Here is a 23812-nt window from a genome sequence, read left to right as displayed (position 1 = left end):
AGGGTGGCCACTCCCCTCCACCCCAGCCTTCCGGGAATGGGGACCCGTGGGGGGCTGGAGCAGTGGGTTCACCTTGAAGCAGCTCCTTGGAACCACAGCTCGGCCCCGTGACACTGGCTGAGCCAGTGGTGTGGGTGAGATCCGAAGGAGACGCCCTCCCCAAGCACGGGCGACAAACGCCCCTGCAGCAGTGCCACCTCCCCAGGATGCCCCCAGCTCTGTCCCCTCTCCTATACTCCGGCGGCAACCCCACGGGCATCCTGGCCCTCCTGTGCCCTCCACCCTGTGCCCGGGAGCTGCCAAATCAAAAAGAGTTGTCCTGGTTTGAAGAAAGAAATCTTTATTAATAATCTTAATAATAATAATACTGTTGATTTGAATGGTCACACCTTGGAAGCATACGGAATGGTAAGAAAGGAAGCCTGGGGCTTGGCGGCCGTCCTAGAGGAGCCGGGGGCAGGGGCGGGCGTGGAGCTGCTGCAAGACCAGGGTCCAGGACAGCAGGGGGGGTGCCCTGTACAGAGGACGAAGCCGGGGGGGCGGGGCTATGTACAACAGGAGTAGAAAAGGAGATTGGTTTCAGGACTTGAGGAGCTGATGCTGAATATAAACTGAGGTGCACTTTGACTTGAAGTTTCATGAGACAGTGGAGCCATGTGGGGAGCCCAGGTTTTTTGTTATTTTTTGCTGTTTCCCTCCTCCAGCCATCCCTCCCAGCCAGGGGCTTCTCTCTGGTCCATACCGTCTGCTTCCCCCAGAACCCCGGAGCCTGACCCGGGAGCAGGGCTCAGTGCAGCCCTCTCTCCCACCCCTCACTTTCCCTGCTGCGGTGAGGCCGTCCAGACACAGAGCACTGACTCCCAACCTCACTGTGCAGCCAGTTGCTGCCCGTCCCTGTCCCTCTGCTCCCCTGCAGGCCTGGGCTCCCTGCGGGGCAGTGGCAGGGAGGGCTCATCCCAGCAGGCAGCCTGAGGTTGGCCTTCCCTCCCACACACCAGGTGCAGGGCCTCCTCCAGAAAGGGAGCAAGAGGTGCCAGGCACAGGAAGGACTCGGCTCGGCCCCCACACCCCAGCCCTCCTACCTCCTGGCTATGAGGAGTCAGTCCTGGCTGGGCAGCCCGGAGCCCCTCACGTGGAGGGAGGAACTGGGTGCCTGGGGTTCTGGACTCTCGTCAGCCCTTGGTGTTGGGGTTGGCCCCCAGGGCTGCTGGCTGGACAGCCCCCAGTGGCCTGCAAACTCCTTCACCAGGTTCGCAGGACACGGGCATTGGCGGCATGGCATGGGGTGGGCTGGGGCCCAGAGAATGTGACCCGAGGGTGACTGGGCGCCGGCCAGAGCCCCTGGGAATGAAAAGCTGCCCTCCCCCCTCCCTGGCCCAGCCGTCCCCTCCACTGGCACGATTGGCAACAAAGGTCAAGACCCAGTGGCCCGCTCTTCCCTGCTCAGGCCTGTGGCCCTCCGCCACTGGCCCCACACTGCCTTGGGAGTGGGGGGCCGGGAAAGGAAGACTTGATAGAAAACGGAGGCCCCTTCCTCTCCTGCTCTCCCCCTGCCCGAGTCGGGAGGGGCAGTTCCCGCCAGCGCTGCCAGCCGGGGACGGGTACCCGGCCCTCTCCCTCGCGGGGGCGCGGGCCCGTGGACGTGCTCCCTCGCTGCGGTGTGCACCGATGGGGACTCGGACGTGGCAGATGCTTCTTGGTTTGGTTGGTTTTGTTGCTGCTTGGATCGTAACATCTTTTTTTATTTTGTTTTTTGTTTTGTGATTTTTTTTGTTTGCTTTTTTGTTTTTGCCCTTCATGGTCCAAGAAGGAAACGTGGAAGCTTTCACTACAACAGAAACAGAAAGGCGGGACTTGCAGTTTCACCGAAGCAACCGCCTGGCGTGTTGGGAGGGCGACAGGACCCCGCGACCTGCAAAGTGCAGGGTGGGAGGGAGCACCTGGGCCCTAAAGTCCTAGCCCCCATTCCCAGTTTTCTGCTAAATTTAAGGCGGATCTCCGCCCTCCAGGGCAGAGAGCTGATGGACTGGTGGTGGGAAGAGCGAGGGGCAGCAGGAATGGAGAAACCACAGTGAACCTGGCTGCGGACGCCACCTGTGGACTCTGCTAGGAGCTGAGTGGGCAGGGGCCTGGCTGGCGTGGCTGGACGAGGGCCGAGGTCAGGGCGTGGTGGATGGATGGTGCAGCACGGGCCACGTGGGGCCCGGAGTGAGGCAGCTGAGAAGGCGGTGCACTGGGGAGTGGGAGGTGAGGGGCCTGGTGCCCCGGGCCTGATCTGCCCACCCCACCAGCAAGGGACTGATGCACTGGTAGAATGGGGCCGTGGATCACGTCCTGGCTGAGGGGGAACCCACGACCTCTAGCTGGCCGCCCGGCCCTCAGGCCCAGCTCCGGCACCTTAGACCAGGGGGCTTCCTTGGCTGTGACACTTTCCTGTAACGGAGGGGCTGGGGCTGGCACGTGGCAAGGGCCCTGGCCTGTCTGGGTGGTCTCAGCTCTACCTGCAAGCCCCAGCCAGCTTCTCCTCCCAGAGCCCTGTGCAGCCAGAGCAGCACGACCACAGGGCTGCGGAGCTAAGCGCCGAGCCTCTAGCTGGGAGCCCTGAGCACGGGCGTCGCCTGCTCCCCAGCCACTCTCCCATGCAGGCTGTCCCGCCTCTAAAAGGCACCCTGATAAAGAGACGGTCCCGGCGCTGGGAAGGGAGAGAAGAGCTGGGCAGATACAGGGCCAGGCTGGCCGGCCCGGAGGGGAAAGCCTACTGCTGGCAGGAGGGGGCTGGAGGGGCCCTCAGGCACTGCAGGGCAGCACGTTCTGGGGCAGCCTGGGGCCCTGGAGATTTCTTCTTACACTTCCATCTCTTACAGCACAGGCTAAGGGACCCCTGGGGCTGGTGTGGCTCCCGCATGAGACACTGGTGACTGCTTCGGCAGGAAACATCGTCAACAAAATTTAATCAGCAATGTTAGTTTCAGTTGGATGGGGGCGAGGAGGGCGGAGGCCTGGGCAGAGGCAGCTGCTCCCAGGCCTAGCTAGGTGAAGGTCAGAAGGGAGTACTGTCGTGGCCGGGAACCTACCAACTGGGGTGGACAGGAGCCCCTTGCTCCCTGAACCCCAGGTGACAGATGGGGGCTGTGGCCCGGGCTGGCTGGGGTGGCTTCCTGGGGAGGCCAGCTGGGGGTCTTCTGTGGCTCTGTAGACCCGGGGGATGGGGAGGAGGTGGTGCCCTGGCAGCTCTATTGCTAGTTGTCGGGGAGGGGTCTCCTGCCCAGCCTCGCCCCTCCCGCTATGTGCATACCGTACCTGAAATGGCTTGGGGGGCACAACGTCAACAAAGTCAAAATAGGAACCAAGGTTTCAGACATACAGGGGTAACCAAGGTGAGAGACACACACGCCATCGTGGGGGGAGACCAGCTGGCTGGACGTAAAACCTATGGACGGAGGTCAGCGGTGCGTGTCGCTGACCGGGAGGGGCGCACTGTCCTCCTGGTGGCTGTGCCTGGTTTTGGACTGCTGGGTTTGGTGTGTACTAGGCAGTCAGTGAATGCTGTTAGGGGCTGGGCCTCTTGCTAGTAGGGGGTGAAGCGGCTGTACCCTCCTCGGCAGAGGCTAGCCTGCAACATCAAAGATGAAAAACAGCCAATCAGTACCGCCTTTTGGTAGGGGGGAAAAAGCAAAAAGAAAAAAAAAATAAGGAAAAACAAAAAGAGAAATAGCTGAATCCCATTTGCTGCCCACCTTATGGTCTGCCTTGGGGAGAATGGGTGCCAGCTGTCATGGCAGCAGGAGGGGGCCTGGGCCTATTTCTGATGTTCTGGCAGTTTCAGGGCCAGGGGTGCTGGGGTCACCAGCCACAGTGCTTGTGGGTGACGAGGTCTGAGATGTCTCTGGGTGACTGTCTTGGCTCTGGCCTGGCCCTTCACTGCCCCCTTTCCCCTTCATCGGGGGAGGTGTGAGCGGGAGCCCCTCCTCCTCGTGCCCCAGCAGGGCTGCCACAGGGCAGGACTCAGCCCCTCCAGACACCGGGAGGGCAGAGGGGCCTCCTGTCGGGGTTCCTTCCCCCAGTGGGCCTTGGCTCGACAGGAGGGGCTGCGCCTGCTCGCTCAGCTCTGACGGGCTTTCTGGGGTCCCAGGGCCCTGCTCCTCCAGGGCCCAGCCTGGCCTGGCCTGCGTCCTGCCGGGAGGACAGGTCCTTCGTGTCCTGGCTTTCCTGTGACCCTGGGCTCCCCTGGGTCAGAGAGGCCTCCAGAGGAACCTCCTGCTCCACCCACCAGTTTTGCCAGAAAAGAGAAAACGACTAGTACCAGAGAAGAAAAGTTGGGGAAAAAATAGAAAATCTTAAAAATGAAAACATAAGAGGAACCCTCTGCGAATTAATGAAAGCTTTTAGCTAGCAGCTGCACGGAGGGCCGAGCTGATCCCGGAGCCAAGGGCCTGCAAGCTGCCGTTTCGGGGCCTGGATCCAGGCAGGGGTGCGGGCCCCCAAGAGGCCTGTGCCCTGTGGCTGCCAGCTGTCACCGCAGGCTGCGTGGAATGTCTGAGGCTTGTTAAAAATCAAAAAAGACAAAACAAAAATCGGGAGGGAGTAATCAAAACCAAGGGAGATCAAAAAATGAAATCCACATTGGCTCTGAAGCTCCTCCTGCCTTAACCCCCCAAAAATGTTTTCATCTTTGATGCTGGATGCCAAGCTAGCTAAAAACTGACATTAACGCCCCCCACCCCGGGGTTGGGCGGGGTGGGCACAGGAGATAGGTGTCCACTGGAAGCGATTTTGGGGTGCAGAGTGAGCTGGGCTGTATGTGTCGACAGCTGGCCATACACACACACACACACAGACACACTGGCCCGCACCCCTGGGCCGCAGCCAGCCCATCAAGAGCATGCCCCCTCACCCTCCCCGAGGCCTGCTGGCAGAGACTGGGGGAGAGCAGACCCCGTTTCCCCAGCAGAGGGCCTGCAGATCCTGCCTGGGGGCCACGGAGGGGCCATGGCGGGGCTGGGGTGAGAAACAGCAGGCAGCCCTGTTCCCCTCCTGGACCTGAGGAATGGTGGGGGCTAGGTGGGGACAGGACACAGAGGGACGGTGGCACAGACACACCCACACGAGGGAAGCGAGGCCCTGCCTGCCTCTGAGCCTCTGCTGGGGAGGTTTGGTTTGGTTTTCCTGGCAGGGGAACAGAGGGCCGGGACAGGACTTAGTTATGTCCCACAACTATGGAGCTCAGAAAATTGGGCCACCCCAGGATGCTTCCGTGACCGGGTAGCTGAGTGTTGGGGCAGACCCGCCTCCCTCTGACTGTGCGAGGGCACAGTGGGGCAGGTCCTCCCCCTGCTCAAACTCAGGCCTTGGTCCTTCCAGGCGCCAGGACTGATGCACTTGTCAGAGGCCTGGGTCACCCTCCTAAGGGCCTACCCGCCCCACCCTGGTTGCAGCGCCTGGCCCTCCTCGTCACTGCCAGCGCCAAGGGCCAGCCGGGCCCCAGCCTCCTTACCATGGTCCCAATGCTGTAGGTCGCCGCAGGGCCGATGGTGTGGTGATAGGGGTCAGCAGCCGCGTAGACTCTGCCGTAACTGGGGAGATGAGCACAGGGAAGGAGGGGGAGATGTGGGGGTGATGAGGGCAGGTGGAGGGGTAGCGACAGGTCTCCCACCTCTTCCCAGACATTTTGTGAACATCCTCCAGCGGGGTCCCACCCTCAGGGCCCCTCCCTCCCCTGCATGCCCTCCTGGCCGTCCTTCCTGCCTGTTTGGAAGGAAGTGTCCAGAACACAGCTGGCCACCCTCTCCATATATCCTCGGTCGCTGACCCTGACGAGGGGCAACCTGTTCTATGCGATGCCACGGGGAAGAGAAAAGGGAGTCCTTGCAGAGCTGGTTTGGAGGGAGAAGAAACCTCAATCGCCAGAAAGAACGGGGACAAAGTGCTGAGGAAAGGGGCTCAGAGAGGGAGGAAAGATCCGGGGTGGGGAGTCAGGGACGTTGCCACGAAGGAGGCACCTGCGGCCCCTTGATGACCTTCCCCTCGCTCAGTTTATTTTGCGTGTGAAATGCCAGCTCCCTGGAGCACAGGGCTGGGTCCTGGGGCCTGCTGTGCACCTGACAAAACCCACACACACCTGAGACGAAGCCAGAGGCTGCGAGGCAGGTGTGGGTCCGAGGGTGAGGCCTCCACCGGGAGGGCCAGGCGGTCCCCGGGCCAGAGCCCACCACATGACTGTTACAGGGCCTCGCACACGTTCCCAAGCAGGAACTCTGCAGCTGACGGGCTGAGGGCCCACTGGGAAAGGCAGCTGGGCAGAGGCTGCTGCTCTCAAATGGCGCACACAGCCCCCCTGGTCCTGCCACAGCTCCAGGAGGCGGCAGAGGGGCATGCTCTGCCTTTCCTTCTTGGAGCCAAAGAGTTTCTGACCTAGGAGCACTGAGGAGGATCACAGGCCTGCCCAGGGGCAGAAGCGAAGGCTCCTAATGACCTTCTCATTTGGGGCCTCCAGAGATTGGGCAGGAGGGCCAGGCCTCCAGGGCTGGGAATTGGAGGACTTCCTGCTACCCCAGAACTGGAGGCTTCGGTGGCCTCTCCCACTGTACAAGCAGGAAGTGATTACAGAGGGCGGGGGCTGCTGGCTCAGGGGTCTACAAGCCCACTCAGGCCTACTCTCCTCTGTCCAGACCCTGCACCACCGGGCTGAGGCAGCCCCAGGCCCTGAGTGGTGGATGAGGCTTCCTGTCTGTCTGAGCCCGGCCCTACAGGGATCTTGGCTGTCTTCTCCACGCCCCTGCGCCGCCCAGCTCCTGGTCCCCAGGCTCTACCTGTCGCTGTAGGCTGCCGCTGCTGCCGCCGCTGCTGGCTGAGCATATCTGTAGGCCGCATAGCCTCCCTGCAGGGTCAGGGGAGGAAGAGAGAGTGCACGGCTTAGTGGGGAGGACACGGCCTTTCACCCCTCACCTTGGCCAGGTGAGGGGTAGCAGGTGCAGGCCTGGGGGCACCTAGCTTCTGGTCTAATGGAGACTGCAGACTGTCAAGTGGCACGGTTCGAGGTGAGGTAGGGGTGGGTTTGCTCATCCATTTGTGCATTCAGCACACAAGGGGGGGGCACCAATTATACGTCTGGCTGTGTGTGAGGCGCTGGCACACAGCAGTTGCTTGGAGACCTGCCTCCAGGCCAGTGTGCCCCAGGCACTGATGCTGACAGGCATGGGGAACTCCTGGGTGACTCTGAGTGTGATCCTGGACAATGGGAAGGGTCAAGGACAAAGGGCATTAACTCAGAACACGTTTTGGCCCTGGCACAAATGGATCGTTGAATTACAAGCGACTGCCCAGGATGGAAGTGAGGTCTGCATTGGGCCAGGTATGTATGTGGGGTGGGGGTCGTCAGCAAGGGCTCCAAGCTGGAGGAAGCAGTAAGAGCCGCACCATGAAGGAAGAGAGAAGCAACAGGACCCAGCCCAGGGGTCCACCCTGGAGCCCCCACCTCTTGGTCTCTTTTGGGGGCTCTGTACTGGATATGGGGTGCCTATGGGGGCTCACTCAGTCATCCCAGTGCGGTCAGGGATATGGGAGAGTTGCCCACTGCCCCCATCCTAGACACCGTGAGAAATGCAGAAGACGTGCCTTTGGCTCATGGGGCTGCTGGGAGACCCATTACTACTCCCACTGTGAGCCCGGATAACCCAGACTTAGCTGGGCCAAGGTCCCTAGGGACGCAGTGCTCTGGGCAGACGCAGCGCCCTCACCCTCCGGGGTTCCAAGGATGGGCATGCGGTGGGGGGAAGGGGCAGAGAGGGAGAAGACACTGACCGCTCACTGAAACTGACAGGATGCCAGGATGCCACCCTTCCCCCCCCAGGGCTGCACTTACATAAATCTCAGCACCATAAAAGCCGTCCTGATACACGACCCTGGAAGCAAACGGACAAGAAAGTGGTGGGAACGCTGGAGAGGTGGGGTAGGCCGGCTCCGGTGTCTGCTGAGGAGGGAGGGGGCAGGGTGCCAGCCCTGCCCATGGGACTGGCATTTTAACAAGCGTTTGCTCCAGTGCCCTGTTTTGGTATAACAATAGAGTAACACCCTTGCTGGTCAGCTCCTTTCTCCCACAAACCCAGGGGCCCACAGGCCCATCTTGCTCACCCTCCCCCCACTCCACCCCAGGCAGCTGTCCCCCCCCAGATCAGGGCGGAAGGCACTAGGCCCTGGGCAAATGGACCAGCGAGGGCTCAGAGAAGGCCCTCACTGGGCTCAAGGGCCAACCACGATCCCATTATCGGTCCCTCTAAACGCCAATGACCCTTGATTCCCCGTAGCGAGGTGGGGGTGGGGGTGCTGATATGGAGAGGACAGCAGTGTGGAGTTCTGGGAGTTCCCACAGCCCCCCGGAGTTTTGGAAAGGCTGCCTGGACCCTCTGGCTGCCGTGGGACTCCCTCCCCACGCCTCCCCCCGTCCCAGCCTTGCTTCATGCTTCCCTTCCCGTGGCCCCCAGATACTCACGCGCCGTAAGTTGGGATCGGGGGCGGGGGCGGCGCAGCCCGAAACGTATTATACACGGCCCGGCCCCGGCCCCGTAGGTGCGCGCCCCTGTAGGCAACGGCTGTGCCTGTGGTGGGGTAGGGGAACCCGGTCACTGCAGGAAAGGGGGCAGAGAGGAGACGGGGTGAGAGGGACCACCGAGAAGGCAAGGGCAGGCAGGGGCGCCGGGCCTGAGCGCAGCCACACCAGGCCACGCCCGCCGGACCACACCCACCTACCACGCCCCCAGCCAACCACAGCCCCAGTCAAGCCTTCCACCAGCAGGCCCTGGCTTTCCAGCCAGAACGACCTGGACAATGACCGCCCAATACCCAGCCCGGCGCACCCGGCCCCGCTCCACTGCTCTGGCTTTACCTGCATAGAACTCAGGCCCGTAGACTGCGCCTACCACGGGGTTTAGCTTCCAGCCTAGAACAGAAGCAAAGAAACCCAGTCGCCGTCTTCTCCATCCTCTCCCCATCTCACACTATGCCTGGGAACTCTCAGGACGCCAGGCTGAGCCCCCTGGGGACATCCGAAGGTGTGGCCTCTGCAGAGAGCCGCCGGACCAGACCCCCTCCCTCTGCAGTCAGGGTGGGTGGGGGAGGCTGGAACACAGACCCCCGGCCCCTCATGGGATGCTGCAGCCTCCTGGCTGGGCTCCTTTGCTCCCTGAATACCAGGGACCTGGTCACTCTCTTCTTGACTCTTCAAATTGTGGCCCCAGCCTGCCCCTGGGCCTCTGCTGCGCAGGGCACCAGCCCCAGCAGCTCAGGGTCTGCAAGCTCTGCAGAAGAGAATCAGGAAGGGAAAGTGGAGCACGTTATATAAACGGCGGCAGGCCCACAGCCGGGCTGAGGGGTTCTGTCGGGAATGCCATCTCACGTGGGCACCTGGCTGCCTTCTGGGAGAGTCAGAGATTGCTGGAAAAGTGCTTGGCCTCTGCCCAAAACCTCCTCCCACTTCCTGCCTCAAAGTTTCTCTCCTGTGGTGGAGCTCCTGGGAGTCCCTTTTCCCAGGGCCATGTCCTGCTCTTGCTACCCTGGGGTCCCGTCTTTCCCCAAAGCAGTCATTGGGAAGGGCTTTGGATTCGGGATAATAATAATTATTATTCCTGAGCACTTCACCATGTGCCACACCGCTCTAAACCCACCCAATGAGGTGGATGTTTCATCCTCCCATTTTATAGATGAACAGGTGGAAGCTCAGGGAGGCCCCGCAGCCTCTCGTCACAGAGCTGATGAGCGCAGAACCAGGCCAAACCCAGCAGTGGGATGCCAGACCCATATGCCTGGCCACTCCCTGGCCCCAAGCTGTAACTGGCTCCGGCCTCTCCCTCTCTGCAGGCCGGCTGGCTGAGGGCCCACTGCTCCTGGGCCAGCCTTCCTCTCCCACCGGGGACCAGGTGCATGAGTGAAGACCCACTTCAGCCTAAGGCCTCTGGGGTGGAAACCAGCCGGCTCTGGGCAGGCCCTGGCCCCAGGCATCCAGAGAGCATGGGCAGGGTTGGCTCATTGTACCATGCCCGGCCCCTAGCCTCCGCTCAGTCTGCCCAGGTCTTATCTTTGCAGCGTGCGTGACATGTGAGGAGAGACAGAAGGGACTTGAGCCCCCTGGCCAGCTGGGGAGACATGTCTGGAGAGTGTGGCAAAGGGCCAGGCCAAGCCATCGTGGCAGACTACACATGGGAGCCCCCAACCCAGCTTCTAACAGCCCCACTGCTGGGTGGGTGGCCGGGAGGCATCCAGGACAGTGTCCAGGGCCTTGCTCCTCCCGGGACCCATTCTCCACACTCTCCACAAGACTGTGGGCCGCCTTTCACCCCTGATTCACCTTCACATAACTGGCGCAGACGCTTGTGTCAGATCATTACTGCTGGGACTCTGGAATCTTCTATAGATTCCACGTTAGGAGGGAAGAAATGTCCATCTCCTGGGAGGGCCTCCAGTCCCAAGAACTGAGTCTTCTTAGGAAAAATCCACGATGGAGCAGAGTCCTGGAGTCAATGGCCCAAGCCCACCTCCCCCGGGTTCCATCCTGGCAGCTCTTCTGGGTCCATTCTCGGAGGCTGAACGTCTGCTTCCGATGGCCCTGGCCCCCCACCTGCCAATCCTGGAATCCTGGGTGCCTCTATCTGTTACTCTGGCTTCCTGGGCACCTCCACCTGTCAATTCTAGCTTCCCTTCTGAGTACCTCCACCTGTCACTGCCAGCCCCATTTCACTGTCTGGGACCCCAGATGACAGAGGCAGCCTGAGACCCACCTGGGTGGCACCTGTTTCTTCTGTAAATAGTAACACCTGGTCACACCAGGTGAGTTTGTTTTCTACGGTGGAAGTCTGCCCCCCGACCCACCAATGAATTTCTGAGTGCTCTGGACCATTTAAGCGAAGCCGGGCCATACTCCCAGGCCAGCAGAGCCCGTGGGCCGGCCTTCGCTGCTAACCGGCAGATGACCCCAGGCTGGCCCCCTGCAGCCCTTGTTATTCTTGCCCAGGCCAACACAGTCGTTTAAGTGAACTCTTGTTGCCACAGAGGGGAGCAGAGGCTTCTCCCTCTCCATTCTCTGTCACTCAACCAGCTTCGGGGCCACACCCATTCCGCGCCAAGACCGCAGTGGTTCAGGGACGGATTCCATGCCAAATTCCATGCTCCTCAATGTTCTCAGTTCTGCCCAGAAAGCAGGGGCGCGTGGCTCTTGGGTGAAGAGCGGGCAGCTGGCTCCAGTGGTTTCGTAGCCCCCGATGAGCACCTTGACCCTATAAAAGTGTCTACCTCTTTCTCTTCCTGTGCCAAGCACCAGATCACAGAAGGGTCACACCCAGTGTGCCCTCGGGACACTGGCAAAGCCGAGTACTCTCAGATTTTCAGAAAGGATGTGAGCTTTCACAGTCCTCAAGAAAGCAGGATGGGAGCCACAATAATCTCCTGTAAATTACGCCCCAGTGGCGCCCCTGCCCTGCCCCAGGCGCACAGATGGGGAGGCCCTGCTGCTGGGTCATGTGGCAGGTCCACCCACTGTCCTGTCCTAGGCTTCCCGTGCTGGCTGGTCACCGGACTCCATGTGCAGCTGATCATACAGGGTCAAGAGAGATTGGGGGTGGCTCGGCCCACTCTGTCCCTACTGAGGGGCAGAAGCAAAGCCCACGCCCTGCAGGGGGACTCGTCCTGACCTGGGCAGGGCTGCTGCTCCCTGGCAAGGGGAAGGAGCTGGTTCCGATGAAATGCACGTTGCCAGCTACACTCAAAACAGCCCCCTCGCCTGGTGGAGTCAAGACACAGGGCAGCCTCGAGCGGTCCCTCCACTCCTCCCGGCAGCCAGCTCTCAGCATCTGCCGTCTTATCTTCAAACACCGGCCACTTCTGCTTAGGGTCAGGTGCGCTCGCACGTTATGGACCAGCAGGGCTCCCCCTGGAGGCCTCAACCTTTCGTTGTTTCCAAGGCCTAGGGCGGGGACTGTCTCTCTAATTGTCATCACGCTCACTAAATACTGAACACATCCAGTCCAGGCTCTCCTTCAGCACTTAGAAAATAGGTAATAATCCAGGAAGTGGCCACCGTCCCTCTGTGCCCAAAGCCTGTCCACGTGGTCTCCGGGTACCAGGCACACTTGGGAAAGCCCAGGAGTCTCTGGGTGGGTGGGCGGCCCCAGCTCTCCTCCTGCCTCGGCTGACCCACCCACTTTTGAGGGGCAGAGCTGGGGCACCAGGGGCACTTTGCATCCAGGGAGGTCAGCATCTGTGGCCTGGGTGCCTCCAGGGCCTCCATTCCTCCCGGGGGTCCTGGGCCCCTTACCGTTGGTGTAGGGGTTGGCAGTCTTCTTATTGGTCATGACTCGGGCCGTGGCGTTATTGACCTGCCCGGAGAGAGGGAGGGGAGGGGAGGGGAGCATTAGCCTCCTATGGGCCACTGGCCGCCCCAGTCCTGCTCTGCATGCTCCTCCACGGCCGCCGCGGAGGGGGCTGGGGGCTGGGGGATCGGGAGGGAGGCCGTGGGGCACCCAGGTGGGGGCACCGGACAGCCTCTGCCACCAGCCGGGCCCCCCACCCTGGCCTGCCCTCCTGCCTGGCCTCCTCTCGGCTGTGCCACCCACTCCAGGGAGGCTTGGCGACACTGCTCCCAGCACTGGCTGGTGCCTGGCCTTGGCTCAGGGATGGCATCCAGCCCACCAGCTCCTGCCCTTCATGTGGCGGTTCCCACACACCAAGCCCGGGCCTCTCTACCAACCCAAGGCCATTGGCGAAGCTGGTTGGTGGACTCTTCATGGAGTGCTCTCAGCCCGCTAACAGGCTGGCCCCCATGACGAACTGTGCCCTGGTGGCCCCTAGTTGGCACCAAGATGGCCAGCCACTCCATTCCCCAAGACCAGCAGAGAGCTTTCTGTTGGGGTGCATATGCCTGTGGGGAGCCCGGCCAATGAGGGAGGGGGCAGGCGGGCGCAAAGGGGATGAGGCCTACTCTCAGATATCTAAGCCCCTGTCACGCTGCCCAGGGGCCAGCGGGTGGAGGAAGGCAGAAGCCTCTGTGGAATGGAGCAGAGGACAGGGCCAGCGGTGGAACCCGAGGAAGGGGTCTGGGCCACACTGCCTCCCCCACGTCCCGTGTGAGCCCCCAGGGCCTTGGGCCGCAACCTCAGGTGCCCACCAGGCGCTGCATGGGAGCTTGGCCGGCATCAGGGCCTCCAGTATTCCCTCCGCTTCCAGAAACCCTCCCCCAGGCTTTTCCACTGCTCCTCCTGTGGGCTCTGAGCTGTGCCCTCTCTGGCCACCCCTCGCTGTCCTGCCTGTCGGAGAGCCCAGCTCACGGACATCCAGACCCACGGCACTGTGGTGAGGATGCACAGCCCATCAGAGGAGGGGCAGAGAGGGAGGGTAGTGTCTGGGGCAGGGGGGACCCCCTGCCTCCTGTCCCTGCTGCTCCTCTGGGCTGGGTCCCTTTCTAGGCCCTGGTCACTCATTGCTGCTGACCCTCTGGGAGATGAGGGCGGGAGGCAAACTACAGGGCGCTGGTGGTGTGGGGAAGGGGAGGGCAGGGGCCACTGCTGCTCCCTGGTGAGAGGGGCCACGGGGATTGATGGCTCTTTCCAACTGGGGGACTGACTGAGCTGGCCCGGGTCCTTGGAGCTGCCAAGCCTCAAACACACATTTCTGGGGCTCCTGCCAGTGTCTGGCTGACCCCCACAGTTGGAGGCCTCTTCCAGGAAGGAGAAGGAGGGGGCGGGAGGGCCCCTTGAATGAGCCTGAAGCCTAGACCCCCAGGGGTGGCAGGTGACGACAGGCTTGGCTCTGGCTTCAGCGCAGCCCTGCCCCCGCCCCGTCTTCCTGCCATGGGGGACCCAGGGTGACAGGCAGCAGTTCTCAGGGGTGTCCCTGCCGCAGCACACTTATCTGAGCACCTCAATTTTCCGTCCCTCTACGATCGTCCCATTCAGCTTCTCCCGGGCTCGGTCAGCATCTGAGCTAGTTTCAAAAGTTACAAACCCAAAACCCTGTGAGCGGAGAAGGACAGACACGGAGAGAAAGACATAGGATGAGAAAAAGGACAAAAAAGGAGGCATGGGGGTCGGGGGCGGGGGACAGGGCAGTGGGGGTGGGGGGAGAGAGAGAGAGAGAGAGGGAGAGAGAGGGGTTGAGTCAGCTGAGTTAAAGGAGAGACTCAGTCTGTCCTGGTGCCACTGGCAGGATGCCCAGGAGGGGTATGGGCCCCAGGCGGGGGCAGTCGCTGGCCTTGCTTGAGCCTGGCCTGAGCTGACCACCTGGCACCTGCGAGGGGACAGGCCAAAGCTACAAAAGAGACGCCAAACCGGCCAGGGGCCAGGACTGTCGCTCTCATTCCACCCGGCGTGCCGAGGCTGGGCTCCAGGACCTCCAGGGGCAGCCCCACCCACCTTCACCCCAGGAGCCCGGGAGGGGGATGTCTTCCCCTCCTGGAGTGGGGAGCAGGCTTGTCTCTGCTGGACACCCTCCCACCTTCCCGCCCTGCGGCCCCTTCCCCAGGCCTCCAGGCCAACTCCGAGGCAGGCCAGTGGCTCCCCCAGGAGCAGCTCGGGGTGGGGACCCGGGCCAAGGGGCGGGGCTCCGGGTGCAGACAGAGAGGTCCTGGCAGCTCAGAGAGAAGGCAGCCTCGCAGCAGCAGCAACAACACAGACAGGGGTGGGTGGGGGCAGGCGGAGGAGCGGGGAATACAAGCACCCGTGTCGCTCAGGGGTCCTCGGGCTCGAAGCTCTCCAGGAAGGAAACGCACATTTCACACGTTAGCCTGGCGGGACCTACAGCCGGCGCTGTAATGGTGGCGGCCTCTGGGCGGCACCCACCTTGGAGCCCCGCTCGTTAAAAATGATCTCCACGTCTAAAATTTTTCCGAATTGCTGCAGAGATAGAGATGGGGGTGGGAGACAGGGGAGGGTGGGTTAAGACTGCCGCCCGCAGGCCTGCGCCCCAGGAGACCCTCACCCGCTGCCCGTGTCTGGTCTTAAGCCCAGGGGTCCCCTTCTGCCTCCTGTGGGGAGCAGGAGGAGGGGCTCTGAGTGCAGCTTGGTGGGGACAGGGACACCCCTCCCCACCTTCTCGTGGAGAGATCTTTTCCTGCCAGCATGCTGGCCCCATCTACAAGCCAGGAGGAGGCTGGGGACCAGAGGGGTGCAGCATCACCAGTGTCCCTCTCCCCTCCCTCCTGGGACTCTGCCACAAGTTACTGATAGCCAGCCCTAATTCACACTAAAGGGTAAAGGACTATGGACAGGCAAGGAGCAGGAGGGACCCTGTACTGCCTGCTGTCTGTCCTGTTGGGCAGGGCTGGGGGGATGCGGAGCAGCAGTGACTCCAGGCCCCTCTGTGGGGCAGGACATACCGGCCAGCTGGGCCCAGATGCTCTGCTGCCCCATTCCTGCCCCATCCCTGGCCAGAACCCCCAAGGGGCAGCCCTGTCTCTCTCACTGGCACAGGAGACCATGAACCTGTGATCCAGGTCCCTGGAAATGCCCGTGAGGTCCCGAGGGGCCTGTCCTGAGGCCTCCGGTGTGCACAGTTGATGGGTTTCCCGTTCACCCCACAACATGGAGAGGTGGGCGTCAGAACGGGCAGAGAGATGACTGGAGCCAGACAGCGATGCGATCCCAGCTCTGCCCAAGGCCACAGCGGGGAGGACAGTGCCTGCCCTGGTGGAGGGCTGGTGAGCTGATGGGCATCATGTAGGGACCAAGTGTGCTGCTGGGTGTGAGGCCAGGAGGCTGGGCTGCCCACCAGGTGCCCTCTGAGGGGCACAGGGGTCTCTGGAGCCCTTGTCAGAAGGTTGGGACTACAGAGTCATAACCTCAGCCCTGAGGGGACCCAACAAAGCCCTGAGGACAGGTGGCACCAGATAACAGGCAGATCTCTGGCCAGGGGTCGGTGGCCACAGCAGGGCCCTCTTCCCTGAGCTTCTGTCCTTCCCCCTCCCTCCCACCCCCAGGCTCAGGTCAGAGTGGGCTGGACCCAGGAGACATCGGGAGGCAGGAAACCTAGGGGGAGCCACCCTGGCTCCTGGGCTGTTGCTGGTGTGGGGTGGGAGCCGGGTCGGAGGGCTGCACACACTCACCCCGAACATTTGCCGCAGGTCGGGGTCCCTGAACCGGAAGGGGATGTTGGAGACGTGTAGCCGCTTGGGCTGCTGCTTCTCTGTGGGGTCGGAGGGGTGGAGCGGCTGGCTGTCCGTCTGTGCCGCCTCGTCTGTCTGCTGTGGGGAGAGGACCCCCTCAGCTCCCATCCCATACGGAGGGAGCGTCTAAAGATCAGATCCTCCCCACCCCCCTGGAATCCCCCACCCAGGGCAGAGATCTGAGAGGGAGTCTGGGCAGACACTCGCAGGAGATCCAGCAGGAGCGCCTAAACCTCCGAGGGCCCCCCGGGCCCCGCCCCGGCCGTGCCCTTGACACCACGCGGGGCAAGCCTCCTGGCCCAGGGTCCTCCGCTCCCGCAGCTCGGCCCTGTCCACAGAGCTCTGACCTCAACGGTCCCTCAGCTCCATTGAGTATTATGGTCTCAAGGATACAGGTCTGCCCTTTCCCCCGACAGAACCTGAGCTCCGGGGGCACGGGGACCATTCCATCTTTCAACCCTGATGAGAAAGTGGGGAGGTTTCAGAACCTGCCCTGGGCACATGGTGGTTGCCCCGGGGGCTGCCCCTTCTTCTAGCCCACTGCTGCTGCTCACACCGTCAGGGGCTGCACGCTCTTAAGGCCCGGGTGGCCAAGTCCAGTCCTTTATAGCTGGTCCTCATTTTGGACCCAAACATTGGTCAACAGAGGGGCTCTGAAAGACTTGGGTCTCAGGAGACAGAGCTGACACAAGGCAAGGCCCCCCAGCTCCGCGTGAGGACAAGGCCATGCTGAGCCCCGGGACAGTGCGGTATGGTGGGCAGCGTGGAGGCTCCCTGGGAGACTTCTCCAGGGACGGGCACCAACTCACTCCCAGGCTGGCCTTCGGCCTGGTTCTGTCCCTGGTGCCAAAGGCATGCAGCAGGCGCCCCATCGGCACTGGCTGGGTGAGTGAGTGGCTGACTGACCACGGTGCCTGGTTCGCTCACCATGACCTGGAAGCCGGTGTTCACGGCAAACAGCAGAACCATGGACCATAGCCCTGGGACTTATTCTCCGGGCTCAGCCCACGGGCGAGGAAAGTCGGAGTGTCAGTGTCCGGGAGCGGCCCTCAGCCGGTAACAGATATGGGGGGTGGACAGATGCCCAGCTCCCTCCCGGGGTCTCCTCTGGGGGCTCCACTCTGCCCCGTCCCCCGGTGGGGATAACCAGCTGAGAACGCACCTTTTGCTGCTTCCTTCTCTTTCCTGTCTCAAGTCCCCACCCCCTCCTGGAGCTTTCTTGGGATCACTTCCCTAACACACTGCTTGGACTTGAATCCTTGTCTTGGGGTCTGCTTCTGGGACGGGACCCCAGCTGAAGGCATGAGGGGACCCTGGGTCCAGTAAAGCCACAGGAGCCTTTCTGAAATGCCTGGAGAGTGCAGAGGCAGGAAGGGCCCCTGAGGCCCACGCTGGAATTGGTACGAGTGGGGAGCCATGCCTCCAATGTGGCCCGAGGAGCAGAGGCAGCTGGTGGGCAGTGGGAGGGAGGCTGGAGTGCAGAGACAGGCCGGGAGGACAGCTGAGGGGAGAGACGCTGGAGAGCTCTCCCCTTGGGGCTCCAGGAGCTGTCGGTTCACTTGAGCCACTTTCTGGTGGGTGTCTGTCACCAGCAACCGAAGGAGCACTGATCAGAATGACAAGCCTCCCAGAGTGAAGACGGGCCAGCAGGCCAGGCCACAGTGCCAGAGGCCTCAACCGAGGGGCTGAGCCTTGCCCAAGGCCACTCCTGTCCCTGGACTCCTGAGTGGCTGCCCTCGATGGCCATCCTGGTCATCCTTTCTGGAAGGACAGGGCTACTCCCCACCCTCCTGCGCTCAGCCAGGAGGCCTCTGACCAGGCTTCAGAGAAGCAGGTGCCATAGGTGACAGGAGGGGATGTCACCAGCTCCCGGGGTGGTGAGGGAGGCCGAGGACAGAACTCTGTGTTCCTGCGTCGAGAAGGGAGCACCTGGCACAAGATCCCACGCGTGGGTTTGAAGCCACCGTCCTCTCGTTCGCCTGGGGATACGTGTGACCTTCGTCTCAGCAGGCTGGCCATCCTCCGCGTGGCGAGCCCAGTTCTGAGGGTGCATGTTCTCTGAGCCCTCCCGTTGGGCCGTGAGAGTGACGTGTGCCCAAGTGTGGGCTGTAGGTAATCCAACACCCGTGTCTTGGGATTCAAAAACAAGTGCCTCCCCCAGGAGCCTCTACAGGAGCCAGGCCTTCGACAGGGAGGCCTGCGTGGTAGGAGCAGCTGGCAGGGTGGGAGTGGGGCAGCCGGTCTCCAGAGTCCGGGTCTGGCCTGCACCAGGCCCTCACTCAGGGGCATGCTCCTCCCATTAAGCCAGGGACCTGGAGATGCCTAACAGCCCAGCCCCTCCCCACTTCTCCTGTCCTCCGCCCTCAGTCCCACGCTTCCCCGCAGGAGGCAAGCCTGTGCCAGCCCTCCGGAGAGCTCGTCTGGGCCACTGAGTCAAAGCAGAACCGCGTCAGCGGATTCTTGCAGAGTGCCGAGCCCCACCCTCTGGCTACAACAAGGCATGGCTCCTTCTGTGCAGTGGTCAGAGGGGGCCCAGTGCCCCCTGCCTCACCCCCCACAAGTGCATCCCCTCTACCTGTACCCTCAGCTGCTCCTGGGTACAGGAGATGAATAGAGGCACCTGTATTCGGGAATCCAGCCAGGAGAGGGGCATGCAATGCTGGCTTCAGACCAGCAGAGGGCAGCAGTCAGCCAGCACCGTGGGAACAGCCCAGTTCACACCCAGAGGGCTCCAAGACCCCTACGGGGGGACCGTGGGAGGCTGAGCCCACTATGCGTCTCCAAGATCCAGCGTCCCCACTGTGGACACCACCCCAAAAGCCCTTAAGGGGACCAGTGATGGGGTCATGTGGAATGAGCCTCGAGTGCGGCCAGGACACCAATCAGAGGCCCCTCACCCCATTCCCCTGGCCCCGAGCACAGCTGCGGACAGAGGCAGATAAATGGGCTCAATGACTGTAAAGCTGTAAGATGTGCTGAGAAGCCAGGAGTGTAAGAGCACACTGGCGGCCCGGGAGGATGGAGGCCTTCCCACCATTTACCACGGCAGACCAGGCCGTCCGCCCACACCGCCTTTCCGGGGGGCTTCCTTTTCTTTCTTTCTTTCTTTTCTTTTTTAAAGCAATCTTTGCTTTCAATTCCCAAATGCAGGAAAAAACAAAACAACAGCAGCCCTCCCCTCCCCCAACCCCGCCCCGGCTGGTCTCAGTGGCTTTGCTTCTGCATTTTTCCCCATCTGTGTCACCTCCACTGACATGGGATGCCTTCCCCATTTCCAGGCCGGGAGCCGACCCCTGGTGGGCTAGGGGCAGGGTACAGAGGCCGCCTAGTGCATCTCGCACCCTCCCACCCTCGGAGCAGACTGCAGACCCCTTTGCCTGGGTCACACGAAGCCCAGCACAGGGAGAGGCCAGTGGGTCCAGTGTGGCCTTGGGCAGCAGGTAAGGACCCGGTAGCCCTGTGGCTAGGATGGAGCCAAGGCTTGCTGATGTGGCACTAGATGAAGTGGCTCTTGGACAGCCCCTTGCTCTGCAATCCCATCACCCCTCTTCCCAGCTCCAGCAGAGAGCTCCTGGACACCCTGCAACGATCATCAGCTGCTTGGCCGACACAGCTTGCCCCTGGTGGGTGGCGAGTCTGCCTTGGAGGAGGCATTTTCTGCGTATGGCCCTGAGTCATCCATTCAGGACGTCTTCTTCAGAATCTGGGGGTACTGGGCAGCCCCCTCCTCGGCTAGAGCTGTGTGTCCACTTTGGACTCTGTTTGAATGATACAGTATTCTTGGAGCTCAATGCCGATCACTGGACTCGTCGGATTGGCACTGACTGGCGGTGTGTCTGGCTGCGCACAGCTGGGTCTCACCCTGGGGTCGTTTGGGGGGTGGATGCGTCTCCTCATCCACCTTTCCACCCCACACTCCAACACGGTCCACCTCTTTCCTTTTCCTTAAGCCCGGAGAGCCAAGAGTGAAGGGGACCAAAGCCTGCGGCTCCTGGTGGGGTTTCAGCAGCCGGAGCGCCTGCTAGTGGCGGGGAGAGAGGGCCGCAGGGCAGGGCCTGTGAGCTCTGTCGCGCAAAGAGCAGATGGGTGGGGAGGACACCTGCGGGGACCCGCATGACCTTGAATGAATGAGTGCTCTGGGAGGTGGTCCCCAACTGTACCCCTGGGGGCCCTGCGGAGTATCGAGGGGGGCCCTGATCAATCAGCAGTCCCAGCCACGCTCTGCGCCCTGTGCTGCCTTTTGTCAAAAGAACACAGACAACACCCTGATGACATATGGATCCACACAGGAGAGAGGGCAGGGCTGGACACAGCCGGGAGCCCGGACCACCGGCTGCCCCATGTCTCCCCAACCTAGGCTGCCTGGGGAAGCCCAGAGGGGCTCAGGTGAGCTGAAGGAGCCCTCACATAAGGAGGGGACAGGGGACAGCTGGGTGGTGTTGAGCCTTTAGCTGGAAGCGCCAGGCAGCTTATCTGGGAAGAAGGTGGCTCCTGGGGTCTTAGGGTGGGACGGGGCATTGGGCACTCGCTCCAGCTCCTCCCCAGGTGGGAAGCCTCTGCGTGAATTAATACTTCAGGGTCAGAGCGTCCCGCCTTCCAGCGGCGCCCCGAGGTCTTCGCTGGGCAGCTCGGGTGTCTTCACGGTCTTCTGCTAATCCGGTAACTTCCACCTGCAGTGCTCATTCGGCCCCGGGGCATGGAGAACAACTGCCCTCCTCTGTGCCCCTGGACGGAAGACTGCAGACCCCGAAGAGACCTGGGCCGAAGGAAGAAAGGTCCACTGTCCCGTTCACCAGGCTGTGGGCTCTACAGCCCAGGCGCTTTCCTGGGGAGGCGCTCAGCCCGAGCAGCGAGCATCTCACCTCTCTGAGTCGCACTCTTCCTCTTTGGGACTCCGGGGTCCTCTCCAGGACCTGTGGACTCTCACTGGCACGGAGGCTACCGGCTGCCTCCGACTCTCATGTCCTTGATTGCTGGGAACTGATGGTTCAGTGCCCAGTACACAGGAGGCTCCCAGCAAGTGTCAGCCGAAGGAAGGAGGATGGGAACCCTGTCCCGGGTGGGCTGTGTTGGGGGTCAAGGAGGCCTCCGGGCTCACTGGTGCCGTGCAGGTATTAGCTATGGGCGCCCGCCACGGCATCTGTGGGTCTGATCACTTGTCTCTGTGATGGCTTCCAGAGCGAATCCCCGTGGCTCATGAGGGCGGCATGAGTGGTTGGGACAGATGCACCCTGTCTGCCATGGTCCCTCAGAAAGAGACGGGTCTGCCAGCTGTGACCAGCTTGCAGTGAGCTTGCTCTGGCTCCTGTACCACCTCTCTCTCTTCCAAGCCCACGCAGGCCATGGGTTTGAGGAATCAGCAACAGGGTTTGGCTCCCAGTTCTAGAAACTGGGGGCCTCGCCTCTTCCATCTGTAGGAACCCTGGGGGTGTCTTGGGAGGGGACCAGGGACCCCGGGGAATGGAAAAGTCTGGCGGCTTCAGAGCACACCCAGGCTGGGCAGCACAGTGAGCAGGGGTAGGGCACTGGCTGGGCCCCAGAAGAGGGTCTGGTCCAGCCCAGGGGGCAGCCTGGGTGGGCTCTCCCCAGAGAGCTTGGATGCTGCTGCCCACAAGGGCAGGGCGGGTAATATTTGGATCCATGCAGCATCTTGGGAGCCAGGCTGGATGGAGTAGAGGGGGGAGGCAGGCTGAGGGAGCACAATGGGGGAGCACCCATCAGGAGGCCGCCGGACGGGGCCGTTCCTGGGCAGTGCAGGGTGTGCTGGTGTCCTGCCCAGCCCCTCAGCCAGTGCTGGATGGAGCCCGCAGGGATGGCTGGATGAATCCAGAGCAGCAGTGGTGGGGCACATGGAGAAGGCAGGGGAGAGAGCTAAGGAAAGGGATGGAGCAGGCTGGGGTCCCGGGGCCTGGGCAGCAGCCAGGTCTCCGGGATGGGGCTAGTGCCATGGGACACCCACGGCAGGCGGGCCACTCCTTGCCATGCTCCTTTGCTATCAGGAATGTCTGAGAAGTGCAGGGCTCAGCGCTTTCTCCTCGAGCTGCATTACAACCACATAATTGAAGCTATCTGATTGGAGGGCAGCCAAGCAGGTAGATTACAAGCGATTAGAGATGATAGGAACGCCTGGAACCCGAGACAGCTCGGAGGGGCCTGGGCCTCTTCTCGTGCTCCAGCCTTCCCAGCTTGCCCCCACGACACTGGATAAGCCCAGGCCCTGGCCTCTGCCATTTCTCTCGCTTCCCATGAACAGGTCACTGGCAACCGAGGACATGCTCCATCTCCCAGAGGAGGTGAGTTTGCCTGAAGTTATGGCTCAGGGAAGCTGGAGGGGGTGGGCTTGGCTGCAGGTAAGGTCACAGCCCCACCCCGCTGTGCCCGGCTGAGCAGGTGCCACCAGAAAGATCCCTGGTGTCAGATGATGAAGAGCTCCAAGGCTGGGAGCTCCTTTCCTGGGGGTGGGGACCCCCACTATGGGACCTGCCTCTCCTTAGGCAGAGGCCACCCCCTCTTTGCCTCACTGTGCCTCTGAGCCAGCCCTCTGGGCAGGCACTCCCCCGCGAAGCTCCAGGGTCACGGGGCCCCTTACCGGCACTGTCTGGGCCCCAGCAATGGGCTGTGTGCTGGCCTCCGTGCCTGGCTGCTCGGGGTGGGTCTGTGCTGGTGTGTACAGGGTCATGCCGTGCTCCGGGGGGACCGGGGTCTGGCCCGAGTAGTCCTGCGTGGGGTGTGGTGGGGGCGGGGCGTACTCGGTGGGGATGCCATTCTGTGGCGGAGGGGGGTACTGGGTGGGGGGGTAGGGCTGGGCCATCGCTTCGGGCGGAGCCGTGGCGTCCTGACTGCCCTGTGGAGGGAGAGAGAGGGAGGTTAGACCCTTGCCCGGCCCGGACACTGGCCCCTGCCCAGAGCCCAGGGCTGGTGCTGTCCCAGCTGAGTGTGAGTTTCCGGATACCCATCCTCCGGATGCTGTTCTCTCAGCAGCATTTGTCAGGCCCCCAGATGGGGGTCCCCCAGCATGGGGCCCCGGCTCAGAGATGCAGGAGGTACCCGCCATGCTGGCAGGGTTCTGGAGCACCCAGGGTTTGAGGCCACTTACACACACTTGTCAGACCTGAGTACATTAAAGAGTTTTTGTTCAATCCATCTAACTTAAAAAAATTGTGTTTTATTTTGAGATAACCGTAGACTCATATGCAGTGTTAATCCAGTGTGCCATCGACCCAGCGTCCTCCAACAGTGACATCTTGTGAAACCATCACCACCAGAGACTGACACGAATCAGTCAAGATACAGAACATTCCGGCAGCACCAGAATCCCTCTTATCGCCCTTTACAGCCGTACCCGCCTCCCTCCCACCTCGTGAAGGTTGTGAGGCTCGGTTTTCTCGTCGTTGGAGCGGGTGTAGGCGATGCATTCACAGCCTGTGGGGAGGGGATCAGAGCGGACCACGCAGAACACGGGGCCGGGGACACCACGGCCCCACAGAGGCCGCTGTGGTGAGATGCCGTCTACCGCGCATGGAAAGTTCCGGCCTGTCTTGAGGATCCCTGAGAAGATCTCCCGTAGATCCCTTCCCGCCCTCTAGAAGGCCTGCTGTCCTCAGGGGGAAAGTGCTCCCTGGATGCTACGAAGCTGACCCCAGCCGCCCTGGGGGTTTGGAGAAGCCCTGA

The 23812-nt window shown here is 62.0% G+C and overlaps 1 protein-coding gene across 28 annotated transcripts in view; it reads right to left on the bottom strand.

The window, feature by feature from the left end:
• Positions 1–320: 320 nt before the first annotated feature.
• Positions 321–23812, bottom strand: part of RBFOX3 (RNA binding fox-1 homolog 3) — a 510773-nt gene continuing 487281 nt past the window's right edge. For 7 of the 28 annotated variants that reach the window (XM_070225857.1, XM_070225855.1, XM_070225856.1 and 4 more), the window contains 11 exons: positions 22731–22985; positions 16082–16219; positions 14820–14873; positions 13902–13994; positions 12302–12362; positions 8882–8935; positions 8489–8621; positions 7862–7901; positions 6810–6877; positions 5495–5573; positions 321–1828 (listed from right to left, as the gene is read on the bottom strand). In XM_070225857.1, the coding sequence (XP_070081958.1) occupies positions 1826–1828; positions 5495–5573; positions 6810–6877; positions 7862–7901; positions 8489–8621; positions 8882–8935; positions 12302–12362; positions 13902–13994; positions 14820–14873; positions 16082–16219; positions 22731–22952 (945 nt within the window). In that variant the 5' untranslated portion in view covers positions 22953–22985 and the 3' untranslated portion in view covers positions 321–1825. Of the gene's footprint in view, positions 3614–5494; positions 5574–6809; positions 6878–7861; positions 8043–8488; positions 8622–8881; positions 8936–12301; positions 12363–13901; positions 13995–14819; positions 14874–16081; positions 16220–22730; positions 22986–23812 lie in introns of all 28 variants that reach the window. The other 21 variants (XM_023651892.2, XM_070225847.1, XM_070225848.1 and 18 more) reach the window with 10 other exon arrangements.

This window comes from Equus caballus, chromosome 11 (assembly GCF_041296265.1).
Source record: "Equus caballus isolate H_3958 breed thoroughbred chromosome 11, TB-T2T, whole genome shotgun sequence".
NCBI lineage: Eukaryota > Metazoa > Chordata > Mammalia > Perissodactyla > Equidae > Equus > Equus caballus.
The sequence above is the reverse complement of the archived record's forward strand: the minus strand, read 5'-3'. Positions and strand labels throughout refer to the sequence as shown.